This window comes from Clupea harengus, chromosome 21 (assembly GCF_900700415.2).
Source record: "Clupea harengus chromosome 21, Ch_v2.0.2, whole genome shotgun sequence".
Classification (NCBI taxonomy): Eukaryota; Metazoa; Chordata; class Actinopteri; order Clupeiformes; family Clupeidae; genus Clupea; species Clupea harengus.
The window spans coordinates 4,775,798-4,802,351 of NC_045172.1; the positions used below are offsets into that span (position 1 = coordinate 4,775,798).

The 26,554-nt window shown below is 45.1% G+C and overlaps 2 protein-coding genes across 2 annotated transcripts; one reads left to right on the forward strand and one right to left on the reverse strand.

Annotated features, from left to right (window-relative positions):
• The first annotated feature begins 3,836 nt into the window (after positions 1-3,836).
• igfbp2a (insulin-like growth factor binding protein 2a) lies at positions 3,837-14,689 on the forward strand. The gene is made up of 4 exons (XM_031558970.2): positions 3,837-4,361; positions 11,267-11,445; positions 13,621-13,761; positions 14,066-14,689. Exons 1-4 carry the CDS (start codon positions 4,007-4,009, stop codon positions 14,222-14,224), a joined length of 834 nt encoding a protein of 277 aa, XP_031414830.1. The 5' UTR covers positions 3,837-4,006; the 3' UTR covers positions 14,225-14,689.
• Positions 14,690-16,990: 2,301 nt separating this feature from the next.
• Positions 16,991-26,168, reverse strand: igfbp5a (insulin-like growth factor binding protein 5a). Its single transcript, XM_012821063.3, has 4 exons — positions 25,349-26,168; positions 20,399-20,607; positions 19,902-20,021; positions 16,991-19,186 (listed from the first exon to the last, which is right to left on the reverse strand). Exons 1-4 carry the CDS (start codon positions 25,680-25,682, stop codon positions 19,046-19,048), a joined length of 804 nt encoding a protein of 267 aa, XP_012676517.1. The 5' UTR covers positions 25,683-26,168; the 3' UTR covers positions 16,991-19,045.
• Positions 26,169-26,554: the final 386 nt, after the last annotated feature.

A 26,554-nucleotide genomic window follows, 5' to 3' on the forward strand; every position in this document is an offset into this window, starting at 1 on the left:
TTTGGTTTACTTTCCTGAGTCCATGACAGCTGACACACATGCACACACACTTGCACGCACGCACACATACACAATCTGAACCAGAGCTAACACACCACCAATTATATGTCCTAAATATGTATGCATACTCATTGATCCTGTCTGCTATAGAAGCCCTGGTTATTTAGCATGCTTATAAACTTTAAACTAGCCGTACATACATCTAAAGTGCTCATTTGGCATATAGTGGCTCAGTCATTTGGTAATGAAGGCACTTTTAATGTATGAGCCATAAAGATACATTAGTAGACCTGTCTAGAAAGTGTCATGGTATCAAACAAGAGGTTTAACTGTATAAACACAGAAAACTAAAAGTTGTAAATCAAGTTGTGTAAACTAAACAGGGTGATGCGAAAAGCAGTGACCACTCAGATTGTCAAGACTGAACTACGTTGATTCGGACAAAACAAAGAAGCCGTTGCCAGACAGAATGCACATTTATTGAATCTGTATTTTTTTTTAGTACAACTATTTTTAAGGATACCTGCATGCCACAAAAAGGTCAAAGATACACAGTATGACGTAGTCAAATGTCAAAGATACACAGTATGACGTAGTCAAATGTTTGCTCTCTGGAAACTAATCTCGATGAAGTTTAAATTACATGTATATTAAAGTACAGTACACTGAAGATTGAGGAACAAATTGACATTCTTCCTCAACTGTAAAAGGTTGTTTTCAATCCAACCTGAGTAAACTCACTCCACAACTCTACCAAATGGCTTTTACCCTCAAAGTAATCACCATGCTCTGTGTTGTTTGCTTGTTAGAAAATAAAATTCAAACCGACATGTTGACCTGTCATAAAATAGGCTCTTGCTATGCAGAAGTATTACAAGAGAGGAGAGAGGGGAAGAGATTTCCACTGATGCGGTAGGCATATTTAGGTGTACCACAGAGAGCGGAGAGCAGTGTTAGGGGTGTTAGGGAGGGGTTTTAGGAGTTCAGACAATGGTAGTAGATTTACGGGGATACCAGAGAGAACCCCTGCTTGGGGAGTTGTAGGCCCCCTTATGAGAGTGGGTCTGGGCTGCTTGTCTACAGAGGCCTGAAGAGAATAGTGGATGTTGATTATCAGAGCGGTAGAGGGCAGGTTTGAGACCGAAGGAGAAAAACAGAGAACAACAGACTTTAATATTTATATACGATGGAATTTGGTATGTTTCATAGTTCTATAAAAACACGACACGGAATGACTCTGAGGGGCGTGTTTAACCTTTGACATTCATGGCGTCTTAGAGATGGCCTGAGTGCTGTTTAAACGCTGGATTTCACTGAGCCAGCATTCTGCTTTGTTTTGGAAAGTGGAAAGCCAAATTTAATAAGTCTGACATGGCCTTTTTTAATTAAAAGAACTGTGGACAAGCATTAAAAAAAAATAACACCGCAACCCTCAAACTGTGGAGCAAACATCTCCCCGATCGCCTGCAGGACTCCTTTCCCCTTCCCCTTGGCCTGCCGCCATGTTGGACGACTTTGTTGCAAACCCAGCCAGGCATGCCCCTCCAAAACACAGCTGATCTAAGGAACCTGAGGAGAAAATAAAACTCAGTCGGAAAAACAATAATTTGATCTTTTCAGCTCCAGGTGACCAGGTCAGACCTAGTCACATCCCCTACTGCCGTTCGGCGAAGCGGTATCCCAGGAAAGCTCTCAGGAATGACTTTTCCAGGTCCTGTTTTCGCAGTGGCAACTGAAGCAATGTCGTTTCTACTAGATGCAAAACCTGTGCACACACAGATGAACTCTGCTCCACAATTATGTCAACCACCTTACATAGACAGAATGCATTTCAGCTGGTAAATATGTGGAAAAGGAGGGTAGTAGTTTTTCAAAACAATTCTTCAGTAGAAAACATTGTTTCCTTCAAACATATATTCAAGGATTATGATGCTTAATAAATAAGGAATTATTTAATAATAAATAATAAATTATGATGTTTGTGATTTGTTGTGTTATTTGCTATGTGCTTTTTTATTCTAAAAGTCTGAATGCACTGTAGTTTTAAGTTACTTTTAATGCAGCAGTAAGGAGTTTTGTTACTAGCAACCTAACTACCTAAAATGGATGTAAAAACCTTGCGAACCGACAACAGCACAGTTGGCACTGGTAAATGCTAGCTAACTGGCATCTTAGTGGCAATATAGTTGGCAATGTCGTGCTATAAAAGGTTTCCTTACATTTTAGCAGGGTGGTCAGTCCTGAACCACAGAACTACATTGCACATAGCCTGAGCAGCTAGAAGGACCAACAGGTGTAGTTGATCTTTCCTTCACATGATACCAATGAATATTGAAGGTGATACCAAAACTAATTGCCAACAAAAATACCTTAAAAAGTGGGAAATTGCTCCATACATAACCATTTTTTTTTTTTAGATCTAAACAGGAATTTTAGTTGGTAAACAGACTGTGAGAAGCAAAATCGTTCTATAACTTGCATAACAGGCCCTAAACCATAAATCTGGTAGCATCCACACTGGGCATTTTCCAGATAGAGGAGCCTTGTCTGTGGCTTTGGTCTTAATTAAGATGCAATTTATCTAGTTTATTTATTTGCACACAGTTGTGTCCTTGATGGGAAGGGCAGTCCAGAGCCCATGAGGAGATATTGCGGCGGCTTGCAGACCATCACCCCCGAGGGCTGCAGACACTGTGCAAACTCCGGGTACAGGCTCCGCTTATGGGCCACCGTCCCGTCCACGGCTGCTGCTTTTTTTTTTTTAAAGCGACATATGAGGTCCTACACAAACATGCCTGCTTCATCTCCACGTCTCCCCCACGCCCGAGAGGGCCTGCCTCAAAAGTTCCCTTTCTCCATCGGATCTCAGCCTCAAGGTGAACGACGGGGGATCCGAGCCAAGCGCAAATACGTAAAATGCCGCGCAATCAAGCGGCACCCACAAAAGCAAAATAATCCTCATTTATATCTTGCATGACAGACCCCGATGCGGGCGAGAAAGGTCTCGCAGGCTATTTTGGGAGCCTTAAATAAACAACGATTAGTCTCCGGGGCAACGGAGTGCGGCCTGGGCACCAGGCCGGTTAATGGGGGCTTGTGTAAGTGGCGAGCTCGACACCTCAGCACCGAGTCTCAGTAGTCAATATGAGACCTACCAAAGGAGAAAAACGTTGGTTGTAGTTAAGGCCTTTCATTGAGAGTTAATAAACTGTTCATTGCTGTTTTATGTCTGTGACAGGTAGCCCATTCCATGCAGCGATTTTGTCGAGTAGGCTAACTGGGTAGTTTATTTGGTTGCATATATAGGTATTTTAAGCATGACGTACTTCAAACAAATCATAATATGTAATCCTCTGAAGAGGCACCATGTAGAATATATCAATTTGTATGTAGTTTTGGCCTGACATATACAACAAGTGTCAAAGAACTCTATTTCATAGCCCTTTGGCTTTAAGAATGTTACAGAAATATATACCTTTACTATTTCTCAAAACAACTTAAACTGGTCTGATAAAACTACAATACTGTTACTGTCACAATATATGATTTCCTGACTAAAAATGTATTTGGAGAATCAGAACAAAAGGGAAGAACAAAGACCAGAGCAAAATGCCATTTCATTTGACATCAATTATGGGTCCCCTGCTCATGTTGCAGAATAAAATATCAGCACAAGTTTCATTTAATTTAATTTCACACTTCACAGGAATTGTTGTACTTGCCAAACTCTTCAATTGAATTTACACAATCACATTTGCAATATGATCCTGTGACAAAAAGTAGGTTCCTAACCTGTCCCTAGAGCTGATACGTGTGAACACCCCCTGAGCACAGCTACAGTAGGCTACGGCGTGCGGCTGGCATCCCCTGTGATGTCAGTGAAACAGGACCGCTGATAGGACCGTGCAAAACCTAGAGCTGAGCTCTTCACCTGTTCGCATGCACAGTCGCCTCTTACCTGAAGTTGCAGTTCGGACGGGAACTGACCAGTACTTTGCTTAACAATATGTTATCTTACGTAGGTTGCAGCCTGGTTCTGGTGATCGTGGCATTCCCGGGAGCGGCACTTGGTGAGATGGTCTTCCGCTGTCCAAGCTGCACTGCCGAGCGTCAGGCAGCATGTCCGGAGCTCACGGAGACTTGCGCAGAGATAGTGCGGGAGCCTGGTTGCGGTTGCTGTCCGGTGTGCGCCCGTCAAGAAGGCGAGTTCTGCGGCGTGTACACCCCGAGATGTGCTAGCGGTTTCCGCTGTTACCCTCAGCCGGATTCAGACTTGCCTCTGGAACAGCTAGTGAAAGGGCACGGGCGTTGCGGACGCAAAGTGGACACGGACCCCACGGTGGAACATCGTGAACAAAGTGGTAAGTGATAAAGCTTGTTGAGTGGCTGTGTTGTGCGAGAGCACAACTGTGTGTTAACGCACTACAATGTTCACTCAAAACACTGTTGGCAAACATAGGCTACCTCTTGCCTCGAGCACTTTATTTCTGTAAATGCATGTTGTCCTGGCAACCACTGTTGGTAAATTGCTTTTAAGCACACATAGACTCACTCACACACACACACACACACACACTGCATAGCTCTATTTGAATGGGAATTAAATCAATTTAGCCCTTCATGAACATATGCAGTTTTTTTGGACAACTTATTAATGATTAAAGGTCATTTGCCTGGGGTGTCTGTAGTAAGCGGTACAAAACATATCATTGACCAATGAAGCACCAACCAAGGCATGCCTAGTAGATTTGATTAAGAGACTGACATCATCAATACCTGCCTCCTCCAAAGAGCACTCTCTATCTCTCTCTCTCCCCTCTCTCTGTCTCTCTCTCTCTCTCATACAGACACACACACACACGAAGGAACACACACACACACACACACACACACCCACACCCCCACACACAGTCGGGCTCCTCTTTGAACCTCCCCTTTTTTTTCCAGCAATGTGCCCTCTCCACCTTTTGCACAGTATTAATTTCGCTGAATCCTTCTGTTGTATACACTTCAACAGGCCCCTTGCTCTGTCAGGACAAGCCCCCCCCCCCCCCCCCCCCATCAAAAAAACCTCTGTTGATATTTTGCAACTGGAGTTTCCTAGTTCCCCAGCCTCTTTCGCAAGAATGATTAGCAAAGCGGACCTTTGTACTCTGACCCCACTCTCCTGTAAATCTGTCACATAGCATGTCAGAGGATGGGGTTCTGAGCACATCCAAAGGAGTCCCTGCTGGGCTGCAGGTCTTTCTGGGTGGAACAGCAGTTGAGCCAGCGGAGGAAGGACCTCCACTTCCTGCCATTCAGTAGCTGTGGACAGGGGGGGAGGGGGATGAAGGGATGACACACATTTAGGACTAACAGTGTCCGATGCTGATTGATAATGAAAGAACATTAATGGTGAGTTATGTGTGGAAGGCTATCTGGGTGCTGCTGCTGCTACTGCTGCTGCTGCTGAAGAGTTTAACCGGTAGTTGTGCAAAGTTATTTATACAAAAGTGGGTTAACATTTCAGGTTTAACTGACTTGGTTTGACTTGCTGGCCTCCTTTGGCCTTTTATTGAGCGATTGTAACCAAGATGGGCTATATGTAGTGCTGGTCCTGTGCAGAGTTGCAGCAGCAATCCTTGATTAGTGGTGGAAAGGCAGCAGCAATCAGAGGTGGTTATGCAGTGGAAATTTGGAGGCTGATCTCGGCACTAAAATGGGTCTCGTCTCTGCTGGGGGGCGGGCGGGAGCGGAGCGGTGTATCTTTTTGGGAGGGGGGGGGGGGGGTGAATATGATGTTGTGTGGAGTGAGTCGTTACATCCAACTCCAGCAGACACACACTCACACATGCACACACACACACCAAAAAAAAAAATCCCAAACCTCATAAAGCTCCTGGCCTCCTGGCAGTGGGCTTAAAAATAAACGCCCCGCTTCCAGACTACCTACAGGACTGTGAAGACAGTGCCCGGCAGCCTGGAATAGACCAAACTAATCCCTCCGCTTCTGCTGAAAAGCGGGTACGGCTGCCATCCCCTCGGGCCGCTCGGCTACGCGGATGCCAAGAATCTTAGCGTGGCGCGTTCCAGAATAAACTCGCTCTCGCTCCCCACAGCAGCTTGGAGATAACACAAACAATGTCAGAAATGTTATTGAGCTGACCAGGGTGGTGGGGAGGTGCAGGGGAGAGGGGGGTGCTGTTATCATTCGTGGACTTTCATGTTCACTGTCCCCCTCGTGTGCGCATGGACACGTACAGGCACACACACACACACGCAGATTCAGGCATGCATACATACACATGCACACATGCACACACACACACACGCACACACACACACACACACACACCCACACATACACAAACATTTGCACAAACGTTCTGGGACACACACAATGCAAAGACTACGCACGTACAGACACATACACAAATATATGTACACACTCTCTATCTCCCTCTCGCTTCCAGGCATACACGTACAGGCACACACATACACACACACACACACACATTCAGGCATGTATACACACACATGCACACACACACACACACACACACACACACACACACACACACACACACACACACACACACACACACAGAGAAACACAGAGTATTCCGCAACCAATAAGCAGAATGGGTGTTGTCCAGGCCATCAGCCCCTCTTTGGCTTGTCCTGTTCCAGCCTCTCAATGTGAAATGAGCCTGAAGCTGGAGGCTCCTCCACCCTCGCCACAGCTCCCCTGCTCGGCCTGCCCGAGGTCTGCCTCCAACTGTGAGCGATCATGACATGGCATTGTTTTCCAACGTTAAGGGGGTTTTATACACACCCCAGCTTGGAATCGGACCCCTCTCTCTCTCTCTCTCTCTCTCTCTCTCTCTCTCTCTCTCTCATTTTAGTCAAGACTGAGCGACACGATTCGACCGAGCGACATGAATCGGCCAAATCGAGAGGCCATCCGAAAGCCACAAATGTCACGTTCGCTCTGTTAAGATAATCGGACGATCTCCAGTGGCACACGGATGAGGAAAAACATGCCATGCCGTTTTCCTTATGAAAGATATATTTTGGCATGCTTGTGTTAGAGTATGTGTGTCTGTTTATGTCTATGTGTGTGTGTGTGTGTGTGTGTGTGTGTGTGTGTGTGTATTAGACACAGAGAGAGAGAGAGAGAGAGAGAGAGAGAGACAGAGCATGAGGGTGTGTGTGTGTGTGTGTGTGTGTGTGTGTGTGTGTGTGTGTGTGTGTGAGACAAAGAGAGAGAGAGACAGAGCATGATGGTGTGTGTGTGTGTGTGTGTGTGTGTGTGTATGAAAGAATGAAAGAGAGAGCTATTGTCTGGTGTGTGTTTGTAGCATGTACTTACTAATTTCACCCTTGTGTACCCTGATATGTGATGACTCAGGCCCTGCCTTCAGGCAGTCACGCTTGTTCTAAACCAGCATTGTCCAAGAGAATAGTTATCTCTTGAAGGTCCCCCTCTTCAGGCAGTCACGCTTGTTCTAAACCAGCATTGTCCAAGAGAATAGTTATCTCTTGAAGGTCCACCTCTTTTTTTTTTTTACTGTTTAGATCTGCCTGACCAAAGAACGGGTCTGGTTTTTCATAAGATCCATGTGAGCTGTCTGCCAACAGAGGGAAGTGAGCAAAGCATCCAGGCAGCCTCTGAACTTAAGGGGAGGGAAGCACGTCCAAAGCCTTAGCGCTGTAAGGACAGTGGATATTGAATTAAAGCTGACTCAGACGAATTGATCTCAATCTCGTTACTTCCACTGCCATTTTCCATTTGAGATTCGAAACAGATGGGAGAGGAAACTCAAGCCGATGTTCCACGTGTTCCGCAAACGTTCGGGCAAATTGCACCGAGCATTCGAACGATCATTATCATTGTTGTCAGAATGGCATCGGCATCATCGCCATCAGCATTTTCCCCTCGCACCCCCCGTGAACTTTAGAGCCAAAACCCGACATGTGCAAGCACAGCCCCCCCCCCCCCCCCCACCCTTCACTGCTCGTGTCACTTAGGGCAACCGCTGTATGTTCTCCACGTGCCAAAAACTCTGTACACTATATTTGTGGTGAACGAGGTGAAATCGTAGCCTTGTTTATCAGTCTGCCGTGACCTTTATCTGCAGGCCCGAAAGCCCTTTTACACGCACTCTCGCTCAGTCGGATCGGTTCAGAGGTAAGATGAGGAGCGTGCTTCAGCTCGACGACGTGCAGCGGGTTTCTGTCCGAGGCCGCTGTGGTGAGACAATGGCCTTGCTTGTGCAACGAGCCACCCGAGCTACCGAGGCCCACGATTTCATAACCTCCAGATCGCAGTTGCATGATAATCAGTGACATTTGTTGTGGTGATGAAGTTGAGCCCAGTAGTGGATGCAATTACCTTGTTTGAGCTGAGTATTTAGGCTTCGAGTTAGCCTCACTGGAAATACCCTGGAAAGAGAGACAGTGATGTCATGGACTTAGAGCCTCACCTTTTTGGTTGTTCAGTTGCCTGTATTGAAAGTGAGAGTGCTGAATTCAGTCCTGCTTGAACCGCACGAGGCTGCAATATCACTGATTTACAAGATGCTGAATCGCAGTTTCTTTGTAGTCTTTGACTCGTATGTATTGTCTGCCATATGTAAGCAGTAGTTCATTTCAAAGGGAGGCCTTATGTGTGTGCTTCACTGAAGCCACTACTTATATAGATAGCTCAGTGTTAAATGTAATGTGTAGTACTTGTTTCCTGAGGAAAACATATTCAGTTGCAGTAATGCATCCCCAGTCATTGAATTGAACCAGTCATTGTAAATGAATGTAGACATAATCTTTTGCATCGGAAAGTTATGGGATTCTTGTATGAGCTTGAGTAATACATTGTTATGTGAATGTAGCGTAGCGGTTCCTTCCAACGTACACACCCCCAGGCCCTGTAAAATAACTTTCTTGAGTTCTCTGTGGTGATGGTATCTGTGTAGAATATGTCCAAGCATACTTATAAACAAAGGAAAAGTGACTATTTGACAGAAACTGAGGTTGAATTTGCTCGTACCATAAAGCAGAAATAAGGAGTTTGATCTAAAACTAGCAAGCTAACTACCTAAAAGACATGTAAAAACCTTACCAACACCACCAACAGCACTGTTGGCATTGATAAAAGCTTGCTGGCATGCTAACTGGTGTCTTTTTATAGGTGACTTCACACTGTGAGACCTTTTTTTTGCCGGACCTCAGAACCACACAGTGCTTAGCCTTGGCTTGTGAGAAAGAATATGTCTTTCACATGACCATATTCTGTGTCATCCAAATGAATTTGAGGATCATACTAAAACTAGTTGGCTATAAAAACACACCTCAAAATGACATTTACATTCTTGCACACAGTTGCTTTAAATCAGAGCTAGATTCGAAGTCAGTCCCAGAGACAACCTCTAGCATTGAAAGAGGCCATATTGAACTGAATTATGTAGATCATCAGCACAACTGGTGCCTCGGTTGCAATACAATTATATTAGTAATGTACCACTGAATTTAATATACAAGTATGAGGTTACTATTCTATAAGAATATCTGTACCCTATGTAATATATTTCTGTTCATGTAATTATTTTTTGGCAATCCATAATAGTAACACATGTCATAGTCATTTACATCAGACAGGTAGAGTCCTCAAACTACACATCAGTTGTAGGGGATGTCGTAACCAAGCTTGTTCAAACAGCTAATTAAATAAAGCATATTTAGCATGGAAAAAACGTGGAAAATCTTCTGAGCACGCCTCACACTAAAATTCCTGGTATGTAAAGCACTCTGAAAGTGCCGAGTCAGCAGAAGCCTAACGGGCCCTTTCATTAGATGAAACCCCTCCCAGCGGCGGTGGCCAGGGGTGTGTGTGTGTGTGTGTGTGGGTGTGTGTGTGTGGGTGTGTGTGTGGGTGTGTGTGTGGGGGGGGCTGGGTAGTGGCAGGACAGAGTGTTCAGACATAGTGCCCCTGCCCCACGGGGTCTGACCCTCTTTTGCTAAGACACCCTCAGAACTCAGGTTTCTACCGAGGGAGCAGGAATGTGCGTGCAGGGGCTGAGCCATTATGTAATGTGAGAAAACAATGGCTACGATAGTCAGCCTCAGACACACATACACACACACACACACATATATATACACACATATATAAACTCACACTCACTCACTCACACTCACATACACACACCTGATTACACTTGGCTTCTGCATCACCTGCTGTGATGGGCAGGGACAGCCCCCCCCCCCCCCCCCCCCCCAGAGAGGGTAGGGCAGGAGAGTTAGGTAATGGCAGCTGTTAGGGTTTTGTTTTGACACGAGGAACATTTGGGAAATCACTGAAAACTGGAGTCAATGGTTGAAGGTGTTTGGAGTTTTTTTTGTATTTCCTCAACCGCAGTTCTTGGTACCTCATGGGTTTGTCAGAGTGAAGTATTTTAATGGGGGGTAAAAAAAATGTACATTTTGTGAGGTTTCCCCTCTGTCCCCGACCCCCATCATCTCAAGATTACGAGCTGAAGTTGGTCCAGTTTTCCACAGGCTCGGTAAAGTGGGCATTTTTTCCCTCAGGATTTAAACTTGTAGTATATTAAACATGGGGAGAGGAAAAAAGAGTGTCATATGTACCACATCACTTCTCAGCGTGGTACTTTTTATCGCCTCCAATCCCTACCAGTTTCCTCGAAAACTGTGAGAAAACGAGAGAACAAGAAAGAGAGAGCGAGAGAGAGAGGAGAGGAGAGGAGAGAAAGGAGAGTGAGAGCACGCATCTGACTCCATGTCGAGTCACCCTCTGAGACTGACTTCTTGACTCGCCATTCCTCGGTTATTAGGCTTGTGTAACTTAGAAATAACTCCTCGTGTGTGTGTGTGTGTGTGTGTGTGTGTGTGTGTGTATGTGTGTGTGTGTGAGAATGTGTGTACTCACCCAGTATGGTCAGCACTGTTATCGTTACATCACACTTTCACAGAGATCAGATGAGATGAGAGTTGTAAGTTGTAAGGCCGGGGAGACTGGACCTTGCTGACGATTGTTGCATATTGTTGTCAAAAGACAACAATTCCAGCAGCCTTGTGCTAATTAATGGACAGTTCTGAGAGATAATTTGCTGGTTAGAAATAATCAGAGGAAAGAAAAGGAGGAGAGAGAGAGAAACAGACAGACAGACAGAAAAAGTGAACGATTGAAAGAGGCGTTGAATGACTAAAAGAGAGATGTATCTTTTTTGTTTGTTTGTTTGTTTGTTTGTTTGTTTGTTTTGTTAAACAGGTGAGGTGCTCGATCCGTTCGACCTGGGCCTAACAGAGGTTCCCCCGGTCAGCAAGGCCACTAAAGATAACTTGTGGATCGGACCCAAAGAAAGCGCCGTCAGGCAGCACAGGCTGGGCCAGAAGGCCAAGATGAAGTCCAACAAAGTGGAAGATCCCAAGGCACCACGCCCAAAATTGGTAAGCGATCCCCCCCCTCTGGACTTCTGGGGGAGTAGCTAGGAATTCTGGGCCTCCGGCAGACTATTAATCTGGGTCGCTATTCAAATCCATTAAATAGGAGGTTTGGAGGGGGGGGGGGGGGGGGGGGGTGCAAAGCAGTGACATCGACACTGTCCCACGGGCTGTAGGAAATAGTCCTGGGATATCAGAACCAAGCCTCTGACTTTCAGCACCCACTTCGACATGATTGTGAGTTCAATGATATGTTGAAGAACGGAGAATGTAAATAGGGTGAATGATTTACATGGTGCCTGATAACATGACTTGTAAAATTGTCAAACCATGTGCTGTACTCGTTCAACTTTCAACAATCTTTTCTGTTTTTGTGCAGTGGCTTTTCTACATGTTTCAATGATAGCATTACATGATATCACATATTATCTTATTTTCTTCTTTATTTTAATCAATAGTTTTAAATGAGACTTATTCAGCAGGTTTGGAACAAACTACTTCCAAATGAGAAGAGTAATACTGACCCCTGCTGGTGTAGCCAGAAACTGATATTTAATGAACTGTTGCCAATTTTCATCAGTTTCATATTTTATCCAAGTTTTATGGAGGGAATTCAGAGACTCTTCTATGAGAAAATTATATGACAAGAATAAATTATCCTGCCACATCGTAATGTTGTGGTTTCCAAGGCAGATTTAAGAAGAAACAATTTCAACAAAACCAAAAAACAATATGTCACAAAATGTTCCTTGTAATTATACCTCCTTGGAATGATATTGCAGGTTTTTATTTTGCTCTTGGCTGGTGAGATTCACTAATAAGTGCACATATCTCATCATACGCGTTCCCTAGTGGATGTTGATGAGGTATTTCATGCGGACAGAAAGACAGTGAAAGAGAGTGGCCCCACTGCCCTCCATTAGAGTGGCTCTCCTGGCCATTAACGAGCAGGCGCTTATTGCCTCTCCCAGCACATTTAACCTCCTCTCTCTCTCTCTCTCTCCCTGCCTCTTTTGCTTTCTGAGGCTCATTTTCACTCTCTCACATTGTCTCTCTCTCTCTCCCTCTCTCTCTGTCTTTCTCAATTCTCTCTCTCACTCACACTCTCCCTCTGTCTCTCCCTTTTCTCTTCCGCTCTGTCTCTTATTCTCACTCCATCTCATTCTCTCTCTCTCTCTTTCCCTCTCTCTCTTTGACATATGTTACTCTGTGTGCATTCTTAAGGGCTATTAAGTGAAATTACCAGAGACAAAACCACTGACATTGACAGAGTGTAGCCCTCGATTGCCACCGCTCTTCTTGTGATTCAATGGTAGCAGATCTCCACCCCATGCTGTTGACATTTGGAACGTGTCGCTCTACAAGGCCTTGGGCTCAACAGAGAGGCTCCGTAGTTAGCGCTCCCAAATAGGAACTAAGGAGGTAAACTCTTGAACAACTGATATAGGCACACAAAAGGCCCAGCTCTGGCCTGGATGTGGGCCAGACTTGAGCCAGGTTTGTGTGTCAGGATCAGCTGAAAATTGGGAGGAAGGGGGCTCAGCCAGTTTTGATGTGTTTGCATGTGTGTTTTTAGTGTTGGCCTCAGCAGGGAAAACCCAGACAGATTACTTACTGTCGATGGCTCCAGCTGAACACTGTGCCAGTCATATATTTATATATATAAAAACATAAATAAATACAAATAAATAATTTGGGAGGAATGCAGAGGAATTAGCTACAAGATTTAAGATAAGATCCGTGCGGCGGTCGTCCAACTCCAAGGACTTGACACAAGCTGTCATTGAAGAAGACATTTTATAATGTGCAGCAGGCATGGCTACTTGTCTTAGGTCATTGCTCTATGCGACTGAAAAGATCTGTGTCTCATTTCTGAAGTCTGGTGGGGATTAAGCTTATGTAAGGGGATACTTCAAATTACACAGCTTGCACTGAGAGGCAGCATTAAGTAAGACATGTTAATCGATCGCCGATGCTAGGAAGACTCATCTTTTTGTGTCAGTGTGTTTTCTGCTATCTTCCAGTAGCTGTACTGTTAGAGCAAAGTGCTAACCACACAAAAGGCATGAGTTTGAACAGTTCCAGGCAAACAATGTATTGTATACACGAGTGGTGATATCCTGGCACAGCCTTTTTTCGGGACACAACCCTACTTCAAACTCCTATTTTGGCTTTCTGCAGACCCAGTGTCAGCAGGAGCTGGACCAGGTGCTGGAGCGCATCTCTAAGATGCCCTTCAGGGACAACAGGGGGCCGCTGGAGGACCTCTACGCCCTGCACATCCCCAACTGTGACAAGATGGGCCAGTACAACCTCAAACAGGTGGGACTCACACCTCTATGTTCCCCACAGTCGGGATCTTCCGTGTATTTAGTGGGGGAAGGGGGCTGGGGAGGCTTTTAAAGATCCTCCTGTGAACACGTACATGATGAGGTATGAAAGATTGACGTTGTCAGCTTGTATGACTGCTATAACATAGGTGGTGGGTCTAGATAGCAGTACAGATGGAGTGTAATGGAGTTTGTGGTAATATAGACCGTTCAATTCAAAACGTTCATTCATTCATTCATTCATTCATTCATTCATTCGTTTGAAAATGGTGATTCTTCCTTTGGCTATGTCTCAGTGCAAGATGTCGGTGAACGGACAGAGAGGCGAGTGCTGGTGTGTCAACCCCCACACTGGACGCGCAATCCCAGAATCCCCAGTGGTCAGAGGCGACCCCAACTGCAGCCAGTACCTTGGAGGACCAGAAATGAATCCCCCGATTGCACCCTTAAATTAGCCCCCTTGCCCATCTGCCCCCCCCCCCCTAACCCCCCCCCCCCCCAACCCTCTTCTACCCCTACAGCCAGTACGAGGGCACAACCAGGCCCAGTAGAGTCAGTATTTCAACATTAAAGTGAGCTGTACAGATATATGTGTTTGTGTGAGTGGCTGTAGACATTTTGTTTTTGGTGTGAGGTGTTCAACCTCACACAGACAACAGATTCAACTGATCGTTGCCAAATATGTATGTTAGGGGTGCTGTTTAGGAGAAATAGGATACTAGGAAAACTAGACATCCCTAGAGCTGTAGATGATTGTAGATCTTGTAGGACACCATATGGTTAGTTTGTGGCAAATCCAATTCTCCATCATCTATACCAGGGGTTTTCAACCGGGGGTCCGCGGCCCCCTGGTGGTCTGCGAAGGCATTGCAGGGGGTCCGTTGATCAGTTCACCATTGACTTTTTTTATTTTTTATAAATTTCCTTCGGTATTTCAACACATTTCCAGATTACTCTTGAATATCGTGAAAAATATCTAAAATAAGAAAAATATGTCAATCTAAATAGTCTGAATAGCCAACTCACATTGCCTGCATAATTTCACATATTTAAGTGTTATAGGCAGAATATGTGTGCGGGGGGAAGGGCGTGGCGGTGGCGGTGGCGGTTACAAACACGCATGCACGCGCGCGCAGGCACATCAGTGGGCCGCAAATTACTTTCTAGTCAGAATGGTGGTCCCTGGGACAAAACCAGTTGAAAACCCCTGATCTATACCTACAAGCTCAGCATGGTGTTTTTAGTTAGTAATGAGTCTGTTTGGTTGGTTTGGTTGTACCTTACCTGACTATGTGTTGTGGCTTGGCAGAGAGGACCTTGTTCAGCTCTCACTGTTTTCAGTTCTTTGGATATTATTTGATAAAAGAAGCCATTTTTAAACAGGGATTTTAAGCTAAGACCCATAGAAGACTCCTTGTGGCTCCCAGAATGATTTTGACTTAGAGGACTAACATGCAATGAGTCTAACACAAGATCCCCTGGTAACCTTCTCTAACATATCTTTAACACATTAACAATCCTTTAGTTTAATGTTAAAACTCTAACCAATTTCTGACTGGAAATATAGTTTACCACTCACATCCTGAAGGTGCTTTCAGTTTTTAAATGATTTTTATTTGATTTAATGTCTGTGTTAAAAAATACTGACAAAATGTCTGTTTCATGCAAGACGTTACTGTCTGCACTGGTGCTTACGCTCCACCTAGTGGTCATTTCTGACAAGGTGGCATTTCTGACCACCATTGACCTCCATAGGTGCACATTGTAAAAGATTTCCACACTATGTTTATATTTTGGAGTAAAATAACATGGATTAAGATAGGGTATGTACAGTACCCTCTACTCTCTCCAAAGTCACTATAACTCAGCCTTCATAAAGATCAAACAATTACACAGTGGCACGTTTGCAACAGACCTGACAATGTCAGGCGTCGCAGTCCTTGTGATTTGGCACCGTACTTTTGACTGATAGGCTACTCCGTTCTGGAACTAGCTTTCTTGTGTTTCAGACCAATTCTTTCTCAGAATTTGTGTTTAAGTGTAGAATCTCTAGCTGTAGTGTATGCTATATGTTCACAGCCCTCCGTCTATACTCTATGGTTCTGTTGAAGCTCATTGTATCTCGAATGTACAACATACATACATTACACAGTACTCTCCAGTCATGTCTTACAGTACTATATTAAACACATATTAAACCAACTTTGCGTCCATGTCCTTACTGTACATTTTCCTCATTCTTGTTTATTTATTTATTTATTTATTTATTTTTGTGGAGAGAGGATGTCACTCACGCAGCTATTTAGTGTTGCAGTGGAAAAGGTTTTTTAGCTCATCCGGCAAAGAGGCCCTGGGTTCAGATCCTGGCAGGTCTTCTTCTGGCCTGGTTAGACTTATAATACTAAATACCAACAGGACAAGAATCATTTCCAAGTAATGTGAAGACACAGAAAATTATGTGAGGACAAGTTTATAAACTACAATACAAATTGTTTTGTAGGTTAGTCTGTGTAGGTATGAGTGTCATGGAACAGTAGAAAAACATTGCTTTAACTTGGAGTATTTCCATGAGTAAATTAAAACATCTTTTCATAATTGAATATGTAATTTTATTTAAATAAATGCTTTGTCATTACAAAAAAGACAAAGGTAGAGTACATAAATTACAAGGTGAATAAATATTACACAGTGATATTGGATATCATTTTTGTCTTTTTTTTTTTAACAGGAAGACTTGTGCATGACGTCTTTTTTTCGGGAAACAAGGGTGAGTGGAGTGTGGGAACGGAACCATTCTTTCCTTTTCACTGCACACCAGGAAAGACTTCATATTTTCAATGACCACATGAAGACCGAAAGAAAAACAAAGACATTCCCACATGAGAACTGCCTACCCAGTTGCATCAGTGGTGTCATAACCCATAATCTATGTTAACCTGCTACATAGACAGTGGGGGCGACTGAAGCCCATTGACCCACGATGACCACAAGGTAGCGCCTCACCTCTCTGGGCTGACCCTGTTCTCTCAATAAAGCAGGTGAAATTGGTAAATGCGACATTACTTGTGTCTGGATGAGACCCCTCACCATCCACCCACCTTGCCAAACATAAAGGGACTCAGGACCTTGGCTTGATCCCAGTGCTTTGCTGGCAGTGTTGGCTTCCTCACACTCCAAGATGCCGTTTGTCATTTTAACTTGGATATGTTGATTGAGGTGTCGGATGGGGGGGGGTCACGTTTTTGATGCTTCCTCCTCTACCTGCACTCTCTCCCTACACTCACCCGGCCGGAGTTGCATCGTTGTCTGCCACTGCGGTCCAGAAAAGCTCTGTAACCGCTAGCAACCGCCAGGTGACTACTGGGACTGGTGAATTATTGCAGTCCTGTTGTAGGGAGGAGCTTCAAAAGTGATGTCAGCTCTCTGTCAGCCAGAAGACCCCTGTCAGAGCCACTCAGTCTATGCCTTCAACTGGTGGTGGGTTCCTGTGGCTACATTGGCTTAGCTAGATGCTACAAACACCAAGGTCATGGGGTCAATTCCAAGTTATAAAACACGTAGGCTGCTTACTATCCATCTATGCGACAAGTTCCTATAGTAAGAATAGATGTGAATGCTGGTGCTAGGAACGTATTATGTCCTGCTTGCGAGCAAGTTGGTGGTTGCCTGATGTCACCGTGACACTTAAATCATCTTCAGTTGAGCTATTAGTTTAGCCTATTCCAAACTATTGTTTGGTTTATTTAGCAGTGGAAGATGCAGAAGATTAACAATGGGGCCACGAGCACACCACCACGAGAGAAAGGCTGCCATTCTGACATGACAGTACCCCAAAGCCTGAGGCGTGTCCTCACTTCCTTCACATTAAGTGGAGTCGTCAGTTTCATCAACTGATTCAGCGTTGGCAGGGGAGAGCTTTGGAGGGGATTCCCAAGCAGTATGACCGTGTGTTTTTGAAACAGCGATTGTTTGCTTGCTTCCACACAAAGTTGTCATTATTCAAGGGAAGACATTAAGGCGATGGAACATGTGTCTTCCCAACCTGCATCAAACTTAGAGCCATACAGAGTAGTGCCGTCGTGTAGCATTCGACCTATGGACCCTACGTGGATCCAAGTTTCAGCACAACGCAATAAAAATCTCTTGGCTGCCCTCATATCTAAAGCATCAAGAAAACATGATATTGTCATCCACTTGTCCAGTGGACCTCAGGAATATGGCCCTTTGACACGAATCCCAAAGAACCATTTCCTAATAGCAGTTGGGTGTGGTGATGTTCTGTGGGTATGTCTACCTCTGCAGCTTCAATGTAAATCAGTATTGAAATCGCTCATGTCATGGAAGAAAGGCACTGAGATTTACATAGGAAGCCAGAGTGTGGGTACAAGACAACCATCTTGTATTCAAATGACGAGGACCTCTTCTGTGCAAGAGGGGGAGGGGGGGGAGTTTTGTCTGGATTTGCACAAGTCATAGCTTACAGGTTCATATTGTGATTTTTTAAGCACCATTATTCTTTGAATTAAAAGTCCTAAGGATTTTTTACTACAATGATCAAGCAGAGTCTATAATTCAACAGAAAAAAACAAACAATCAAATGGGGGGGGGGGGGGGGAACTAATTTCCCAAAGTGTCTGGCAGTACTCAAGTGTCGATACTGCAATGATAGTGGTCTGAGAGCTTCCCTAGTCAATGGCATCACATACAAAACAGTACTTTTCAAGCTGAGGCTGTAGTATTTTACAAAAGCTAGCTTACAAAGGCAAGTCAACTGACTACACCTTTTCTTGTCAAAGGCAATTGGTTGCCAGAAGATATTTCTGTTTGATAGATTCACTATTTAATGGGTATTTGTACTGAACATTTCAACAAATTTGATACAATGAAGAGGAAATGAACCTGGAAAAAGTCATTTTAAGTGCTTAGACAAAGACTAACATGGACACATACAAGTCACACACAGAATAAAGCCAAAAAGGAATTCTTCTCACTTCTGGCACCCATCTTCAGTGTGGCTAGCGGTGGACATGATTTAGGTGGTCTTAAACAAGTCTCACCATTAGAATAAGTATGTTCAAAACACAGTGAAACTCCTGTGTGTTAATATATTCTCAGGACTGAAAAAAAAAAGAAACTCTAAGCAGACAATCAAATTCTGGCCATACGGTCTAATATTCTTACAAAAGGTTTCTGCACATTTATGATGAGACATGATTGGTGGTTGTGGCCTTCTCGGGGGGGGTCATGTGACAGGAAGTGCCTACCCCCACGCGGTCTCACTCATTGTTGTTGCTACTGCTGCTCTCCAGGTCTCGGCACTGGATGTCTCCTCCACTGTAGTCGGTCCCTGGCATCTGCACACCGTACTTGTCCACGCACCAGCAGATGCCCCGCTTGCGGCCACGGGACGGCTTACACTGCGGCGTGGGGAGGGAGAGAGAAGGCCCAGATTTACTTAATAGAAATATTAAATGAAAAACAGCACAACAGACTGACATTTCAGCACTGAACGCATGAACATTTTGTCCTGGGAGGGCCCGTAGGTACGTGCCTCCAACTTCCCTATTGTTTTGCATCCGTCAGGGCAGTGACCATTAGCCTTGCTTTTGTGAGTGAAAGACGACACAGCTGAGACACAGTAAACAAACAACCACGTAGAAACCACGTAGAAACACGACCCCACACAAAGAAGACGAAAAGCCCAAAAATAAAACAAGGAAAGTGGTTCTTTGAATTCTTAGATGTCTATATATATATATCCATATGGCCCATATGTTCAGGAAGGCTAACCTTACTAGTGTGTTTTGAGTGTGCGTGCGGGATCAATTTCACACCTGCTGTGTCAAGGGGTCAACTGAGATCAAGCAAGCAGACAAACAGGTTTAAAAAGATGCTACAAGGAAAATGACTGGCAGTATAACCAAAAACCAGAAATACAGAGAAATCTCAAGTTTCACAGTCTCAAGGCTGTCCCCCCCCCCCCCCCTTCAACAATTCACACCAACCTTGCGGGACACATTCAAATATATTTTAACATCCAGCTTTTTTGTCTTTATCCTCCTCAAGCATAGTTGCACCTGTCAGTCACACCCTCTCTGAACCTCAGTGGTGTTAAGAGTTTCAGCTGTGTACCTGCTTGCGTTTGAAGAAGCCCTTCTTGTCACAGTTGGGCAGGTAGAGGGAGAGGGCCATGACTCTGGATGTGTCCTTCATCCTCTGAATGATGCCATCCAGCTTTCTTCTGCAGGGACCCTGTGGACACACATCACACATATTTTACAAAGCTAAGCAATGAGGTCAATAGTGATAGGTCATGGCCTTTTTCGTTGGCCAATCACCAAAAAAAACCTCTCTCAATGTTTTAAGCATTCTAAACTGGAAGTTTGCCTTTATATCAAGCCAGATAAAAGAAAGACTTTGGGCATTTTAATACGCTTTAATTACATGCAATAGCAATCTAAAAGAAATTGCACAAATGCTTACACATGGAACCTCCAGTCTCGGGTTATAGACCATTCTTATTCAACCCTGGCCAATCTACATTCCGATAATTATTTAGCGAGATAGTTAGCGTATTAGTAAAGGGACTTCAGAAGTCTGCTGGTTGTTTTCGTAGCTGTCGAACTCACAAATTCTGGCTGATGTTTGTCTAAGGCGAGCGGTGGGTGGTCCGCGTAGATCATGGTGCGGAGTTTGGCTTGCTGCCTCTTGCGGTCCTTGCGCATGGCCTGGGCCTTCTTGCTGTTGATGTGGTCCCTTGGGAACAGTGGCACTTTAGCTGGCGGAAGCAGATCCTCTGTTACCTCGACAACACGGGCATCTTCCTGGGACTCCCGCTCTGTGGAGAGAAGGTAAAAAATTGAGTCATTAGAAAACAAACAGTCCTGACACAGGTTTAGTATTTTCAATACTTTCGCCATTTTTGTTCCTTTTCTTTCATAGTGGGAAAAGAAGAAAATAAATAACAAAAGAAGTGATTTGTTGAGTCCTACTTGTAAGACCATTACCAGGACATAACCATTATGTCCAACATACCTATATCTTATGTCTATATACCTATAGGGGATAATGATCTCCCTCATTGTAGGATAAGAACAATAAGATGTTGACAATATCTGAGTGACACAGTATGTGGAGCAACCCAGTCGTGAACACTGGACTCTCTGGAAGCTACTTGGGTTTCTGAGAGGGAGTGTGTGAGCGGACAGAGAGGAGAAATGAAAAGAGGAGGAGGGGGGAGTGGAACGGCCTCCTGGAACAGTTGCCATCCATCACAGCTGGATAAACATGGTGAGCAGCAGATTATGCTAACAGATGAGGATGAGTCGTTTTATTCTTGGGGTTGATTTCCCTCCCTCTCTCTCTCTCTCTCTCTCTCCCCTTCAGTCTCTATCTCTTTCTTGCTCGCTCACCATGAGTTTAGTGCAGCCTTGCCAAAACAAAACAGACCTATAAATCCATGACAAGACGAGTAATATGTATGTTTCTTTTTTTTGTGCATCTCTCCCTATCTCTCACTCCCCCTCTCCTGTGTTCATTCCTGCTTGACACAAATGTACTGTATTCCATATTGTCTTTCAGCCACTGACTTAAAAAGGCCAGTATCTCCTCACTGACAACAATAGAGCTCTTCTTTCCTCTTTTGGAATCAAGTTCTCTCCCTCTCCCTGTCTCTTTCTCTCTCTCTCTCTCTCTCCCTCTCTTTTGGCTGGAGTGAGTGCTCAGTTTTTCCGACTCTCTTGCTTGTAAAGGAGGCTTAGCGAGTCTGACGCGGACACTCTGAAACTGAGCCAGTGCTCTGGCAACGAGCCAAAGAAGGAACGGTCACGTGCATCAACCCCCCCCCCCCTCCCCCGTGCCCCCTCCCTCACTCTTCCCTGCACAGAAGGTAAAGCTCTCTCCTCTTCTCTCCTTCTCTCCCTCTCACAATAGAAGTTTCTGATGAAAAGGGAGGTTGGTGGTGTACGTGTGTGTGTGTGCGTGTGTGGTTTTTTTTGGGGGGGGGGGGGGTTGCAGGTGTCATGTGACAGCTGTAGGCACACCCACAGAAGGTTTCTATGACAACCAAATTTGTCAGAGCAATTATTTAAAAACCAAGGGTGTCGGTTGCTGTATGTGGCTGACTGGCTTTTACAGTGCATGGGATATGCTTTAGAGAGTCAGGCCGCAGCCCCTACAAATTCCTCCGTTCTCCAGGTCCTGTTCGTCTCCAACATGGAAAGGCAGCTGGATACCGACATCCTTCCATGCTGCATCCAATGGTCACGGCACAGCTGTGAGAATACCGCATCACTGATTGAACCCGGTGCTTCAGTCATTCATTGGCCATGTCCAGTTTTATTGGATTTTAAATACGTAGAAATCTAACAAGCCAGATTTTCCACTGCTCTCTACAGCAATGTAGCCGTGGGGGGATGTCATCCCTGCTTTGGGTCTAATGTTAAACAGAATAGGTTAAACTCACATCATCTGCACTTGCCTCATCCATCTTGCAATAATTAAAACAAAAAAATACTTCCATTAAAGCTGTAACACTGCGAGTGGATAAAGTATCATACGTGAAGGCATTTATAGAGAGAGCAGTGGAGGAACTTCACTGCAATAATGATGACCACATTTTTCAAAGCCAAAGGCCTTCAAGGTGGACAGTCTCTTTCTCTGCACCCCTGACCCTTAAAACAGACAGTTAGATTGCACCCCTTTCTCCCACACATTTTTCTGTGTGTGTGTGTGTCTGTGTTTGCATGCATGCATGCATGCGCGTGTGTGTGATTCCGCAGCTGCTGGGCACCCTTCCTCCTCCTCCCTTCAGCTCTCCCAGGTGTGAGTGACAAATGCATGCTGAACAACTCGCTGTAAAACTTTATTAGGAGAATCACTGGAGCCTGGCAGAGAGCGAGAGAGAGAGAGAGAGAGAGAGAGAGAGACACTACATGCATATTTCATCACTTTTGTGCTTTCAGCAGGAACGTGTAGAGAGAAACATAAACTTGCCCCAGAAATGTCATTCAAACGTGCTGAGCATATGAGGCACCGGGTGTCTTAAAAATGCTGCACAGCGATTCTTTAACAATCACAGAATAGACTAAGATAAAGAAACATTAGTGGAAAATGAATATATATATATTCTGTCGAGGTCATTTGGTTTCCTGTATTGGATGACTGGGACATGGTCAATCAGGAGCATCACTGCATGTTGCATGTATGTTTTTTGTTTTTCTCAACATGAATTGACCGTTGAAGCTTAAACTGTGAGTGACCCCATTCATCCTCACACATGCTGAAATGAGGCGAACAGAAAGGCGCTAGATCTCACATCCCCACATCTTAGCCGCTGAAACTGATCTCCTGAGTGTGTGCATGCGTGTGTGTGTGTGTGTGTGTGTGTGTGTGTGCGTGCGTGTACGCGTATATGTGTGTGTGCGCGTGTATGTGTGTGTGACAGAGTGCCATCACTATGGTTGAGTATGCGCTGAGAGTATGAGAGTAGTGAGAGTAGCTCTTTGGCATTGCAGTCAGGGTGCAGGTTTGATACCCCATGTTCAAGGCCTGATGAGGGCACTGCTCTCTCCCTTCACTACAGTATATATATATATATATATATATATATATATATACATATTCTCTCTCTATATATATATATATATATATATATATATATATATATATGAGAGAAAGGGCTATAGAGAGAGGAGAGAGAGAGAGAGAGACAGAGAGAGAGCCAGTACTGGTTATATGCAGACTCCATCCGCCGCCCCCCTCTCAGTAACCACTCACCCAGCCCACCAATTCCTCCCTCCTACCCCGGACTCCAGCACACGCTGCTTACTACACGCTACACGCTACGGAGCTAAGCAGCCAGTGAAACAAGGTCACACCAGATGAGCAAATCTCCCAAGCCTTCCGTGACGCTGCCACCAACAACAAATTAGAGGAACACCCCCTTCCTCCTGCCTTTGCCTCAACCCCCCCCCCCAACCCCACTCTCAATCTTTTTGGTGCACCGAGCATGATAATCAATCACTTTTGCGTCTCTTTTAATCTGAGGTCTTGACCGTCATGCAGCCAGCCCTAGTTAACCGCATCTCAGCCACCCCTCCTGAAGGATGTCATAAGTGAGGGCCCCTCTGGCCCCTAATCTGGAGGTCTTGCTCAGGGAATTCATGCTAATCTGGTTTTGGCGCGGTCCTCCGAGGATAGCCTGACACCTGACCTTATTCTCCTCTAAGTGTCTCACTCACTCACTTGTTTTCCCTTGTTAACTCTCTTGTCCCCCCTCTCTCTTGTCCCCCCTCTCTCTTGCCCCCCCCTCTCTCTCTTGCTGCCCCCCCCACCCTCTTGCCCTCATTGGTCCACTCTTTTTCACGCTCCTTTTGCCCTCTCCCCTCTTCTCACTCACTGTCGCCCTCATTGGTGCACACTATCCTTCTCCCTCTCCCCCCCCCCCCCCCCCTCTCTCTCTCTCTCTCTCTCTGCCTCTGTCACTCACTCACTCACTTGCCCTCTCACTCACTCCCTCTCGCCCTCCCTTGCTCTTACGCACGCTCCCGCTCTGCCCTTGCTCCAGCTGGTAGGTGGTTGGGTATATACTTGGGCAGGCCACAGGAAATGAGAACTGCCACTCTAAATCCTTCTGCAGCCTGACAGACGGTGTGTCGCGCAAACGTTCCAGCAGCATTCTGCTGAATCACTGCAGCACAAATGTCAGCCCAGTGTGCCATCCGCTCTCTCTCTCTCCCGCTCTCTCTCCCTCCCTCTCTCTCCCTCCCTCCCTCTCTCTCCTCTTCTTCTTCTTTCCCTTGCTCTCTTCCACTCTCTTTCACTCTCCCCCTTCTCTCTCTCTCAGCTATAACACAGAGTGCAAAGCGTAGCAGGGGAATTTTTGAGTCAGTCGGGGAGCGAAATTCCTCTCCGAAAGCTGTAATAGAGCTCTGTGAGCTCTCTCTGAGCTCCTCCGACAGCACGGGTCATTGCGGTCACAGGGCTATTCTTCTGGAGGATAATGGAGCCTCTAAGGTCCAATAACTGTAATCATTGTGCCATTCTGGGCCCAGATGCAGCCCTCAGGGTAAAGCCATTTTGACAACACAAACATCACTTTTAGCCCCCTCTTGATGTTCACCTTTCACAGCTGACAAACAGAAAGACTCCACGCGCGGACAGGACTAACATAGGGGAGCAGGATTTTCTTTTTTTGTTAATTGTGATGATCTGGTCAATCTCTGCGGCGGATTATTAAAACACAAGTAACACTATGTGCTCATGTATATGTTGTGTGAGTATTTAAAACAACAAATGTAATGTAGCAAAGGGCTATGAAAATCATTAAGTGAAAGGGAATGAAAATGATGTGATGATAATTCATAATTTGTCAAATATTTTCAGAGCATGGTTTGAATTTTTACAAGATTACATAAATTGTTCATAATGACCCAATTTCCCCTTGTGGTAGGTTAGTATAAAGAATAGAGTTGATTTGCATTGAACACAGGGAAAAACTGAACACATATAGCTGCACAAACGGGACCACCAGCAGGATTTCCCCCACACACCCGAGACTCACAACGCCATGCACTTACCCTTTGCCGGATGAAGCGGTTTGTATACTTTCTCGTTCATGCACACGCCTTTGCCATGGAGGAGGGCGTGAAGAGGCTTTTCCTCGCCGCTCCGCGGCAAGCACCGGAGCCCGTGACTGCACGGGCCGGTGTAGACACCGCATGCCTGACCCTCGGACAGCGCGCAGGTCAAGCAGCAGCCGCAACCCGGCTCCTTCACCAGCTGACAACCAACGGGCACCGGGGGACACATCGAGAGTGATTTCTGGTCGCACGGCTCGCAGGGCACGTAGGAGCCCAGACACCGGGTCAGTCCCAAAACAAATGTCACCAGAGTGCAAAAACTCAGAAACATATTTATGTAGTCAAACGAAATAAACAAACACTCCACAAGAACTATAAATCTGAGATGTGATTTTGAGGGTGATCGCTCAGCGTCCGGTCATTGAGGGACGGAATTCATGTCTTTGGAATCACTCGGCATGCAAGTCTGCAATTGTGCAAGAGGGTATATTTGGTTGTTGGCTTGAATTTTCCTCTTTCTCCGGTGTCAATCTTATGTTTCTTTCTTTGCAGAAGTTGTTGTTCCCCCTTCACACGATTTAAGTGTTCTTAAGTAAATACAAATATATAAACGTTTCCAAATCAGCCACACGTCAATGACGAGAGAAAACTCCTGAAATCAATGAAAGGTAATAACCACCCGGTCTCCTCCTCCTTCAACTGCTTCCAGCCGTCTCTCCCAGCGCTCTTGTCCGCGGTTGACAGCAGTCTTTCCTTTTAAAACTGCAGACACGAACCCTCAGCCTAGACCGTGAACATGTGAGTGGTAAGAAGGAGGAGGCGCACTTGATTTCACTTAAAGGTGGTGATTCTTGGGCGGGTCCTGGCGTGCCGCCAGTGGCAAATTTGATGTATCGCATAAATTACTAATAGCCCTCGCAATGGTCCAGGTGACGTGTCACATGGGAGACATGTCGTGTGATATGATGAAAGACAACTTAACGCTTGAGGTTAGCCGAGAAGCCAGATAAGATCAAAGATTTAGTATCATGAAGTTGAACGCGCTTTTCAATTATAGTTGAAAGTGGAACTTCACTGGGAATAGGCAACATTCAACATTTGATGTCTGCCACCACTGAGTTAATTCCTGAGATGTTACAATGGGTCTTTCCTACTCAAAGCTGATTAAATAACGGCAAAATTCGATATAGCCAGGCATAAAAT

What these genes read in the sequence shown, in the direction of transcription:
- igfbp5a (XM_012821063.3), bottom strand. Translation starts at nt 25,682, where the DNA reads ATGTTTCTGAGTTTTTGCACTCTGGTGACATTTGTTTTGGGACTGACC. An exon ending in ACAAACATCAGCCAGAATTT is followed by an intron (nt 20,022 to 20,398) that starts GTGAGTTCGACA and finishes GTGTGTCCACAG; the next exon opens with GGTCCCTGCAGAAGAAAGCT. An exon ending in GCTTCTTCAAACGCAAGCAG is followed by an intron (nt 19,187 to 19,901) that starts GTACACAGCTGA and finishes CCCACGCCGCAG; the next exon opens with TGTAAGCCGTCCCGTGGCCG.
- igfbp2a (XM_031558970.2), top strand. Translation starts at nt 4,007, where the DNA reads ATGTTATCTTACGTAGGTTGCAGCCTGGTTCTGGTGATCGTGGCATTC. An exon ending in GGAACATCGTGAACAAAGTG is followed by an intron (nt 4,362 to 11,266) that starts GTAAGTGATAAA and finishes TTTGTTAAACAG; the next exon opens with GTGAGGTGCTCGATCCGTTC. An exon ending in AGGCACCACGCCCAAAATTG is followed by an intron (nt 11,446 to 13,620) that starts GTAAGCGATCCC and finishes GGCTTTCTGCAG; the next exon opens with ACCCAGTGTCAGCAGGAGCT.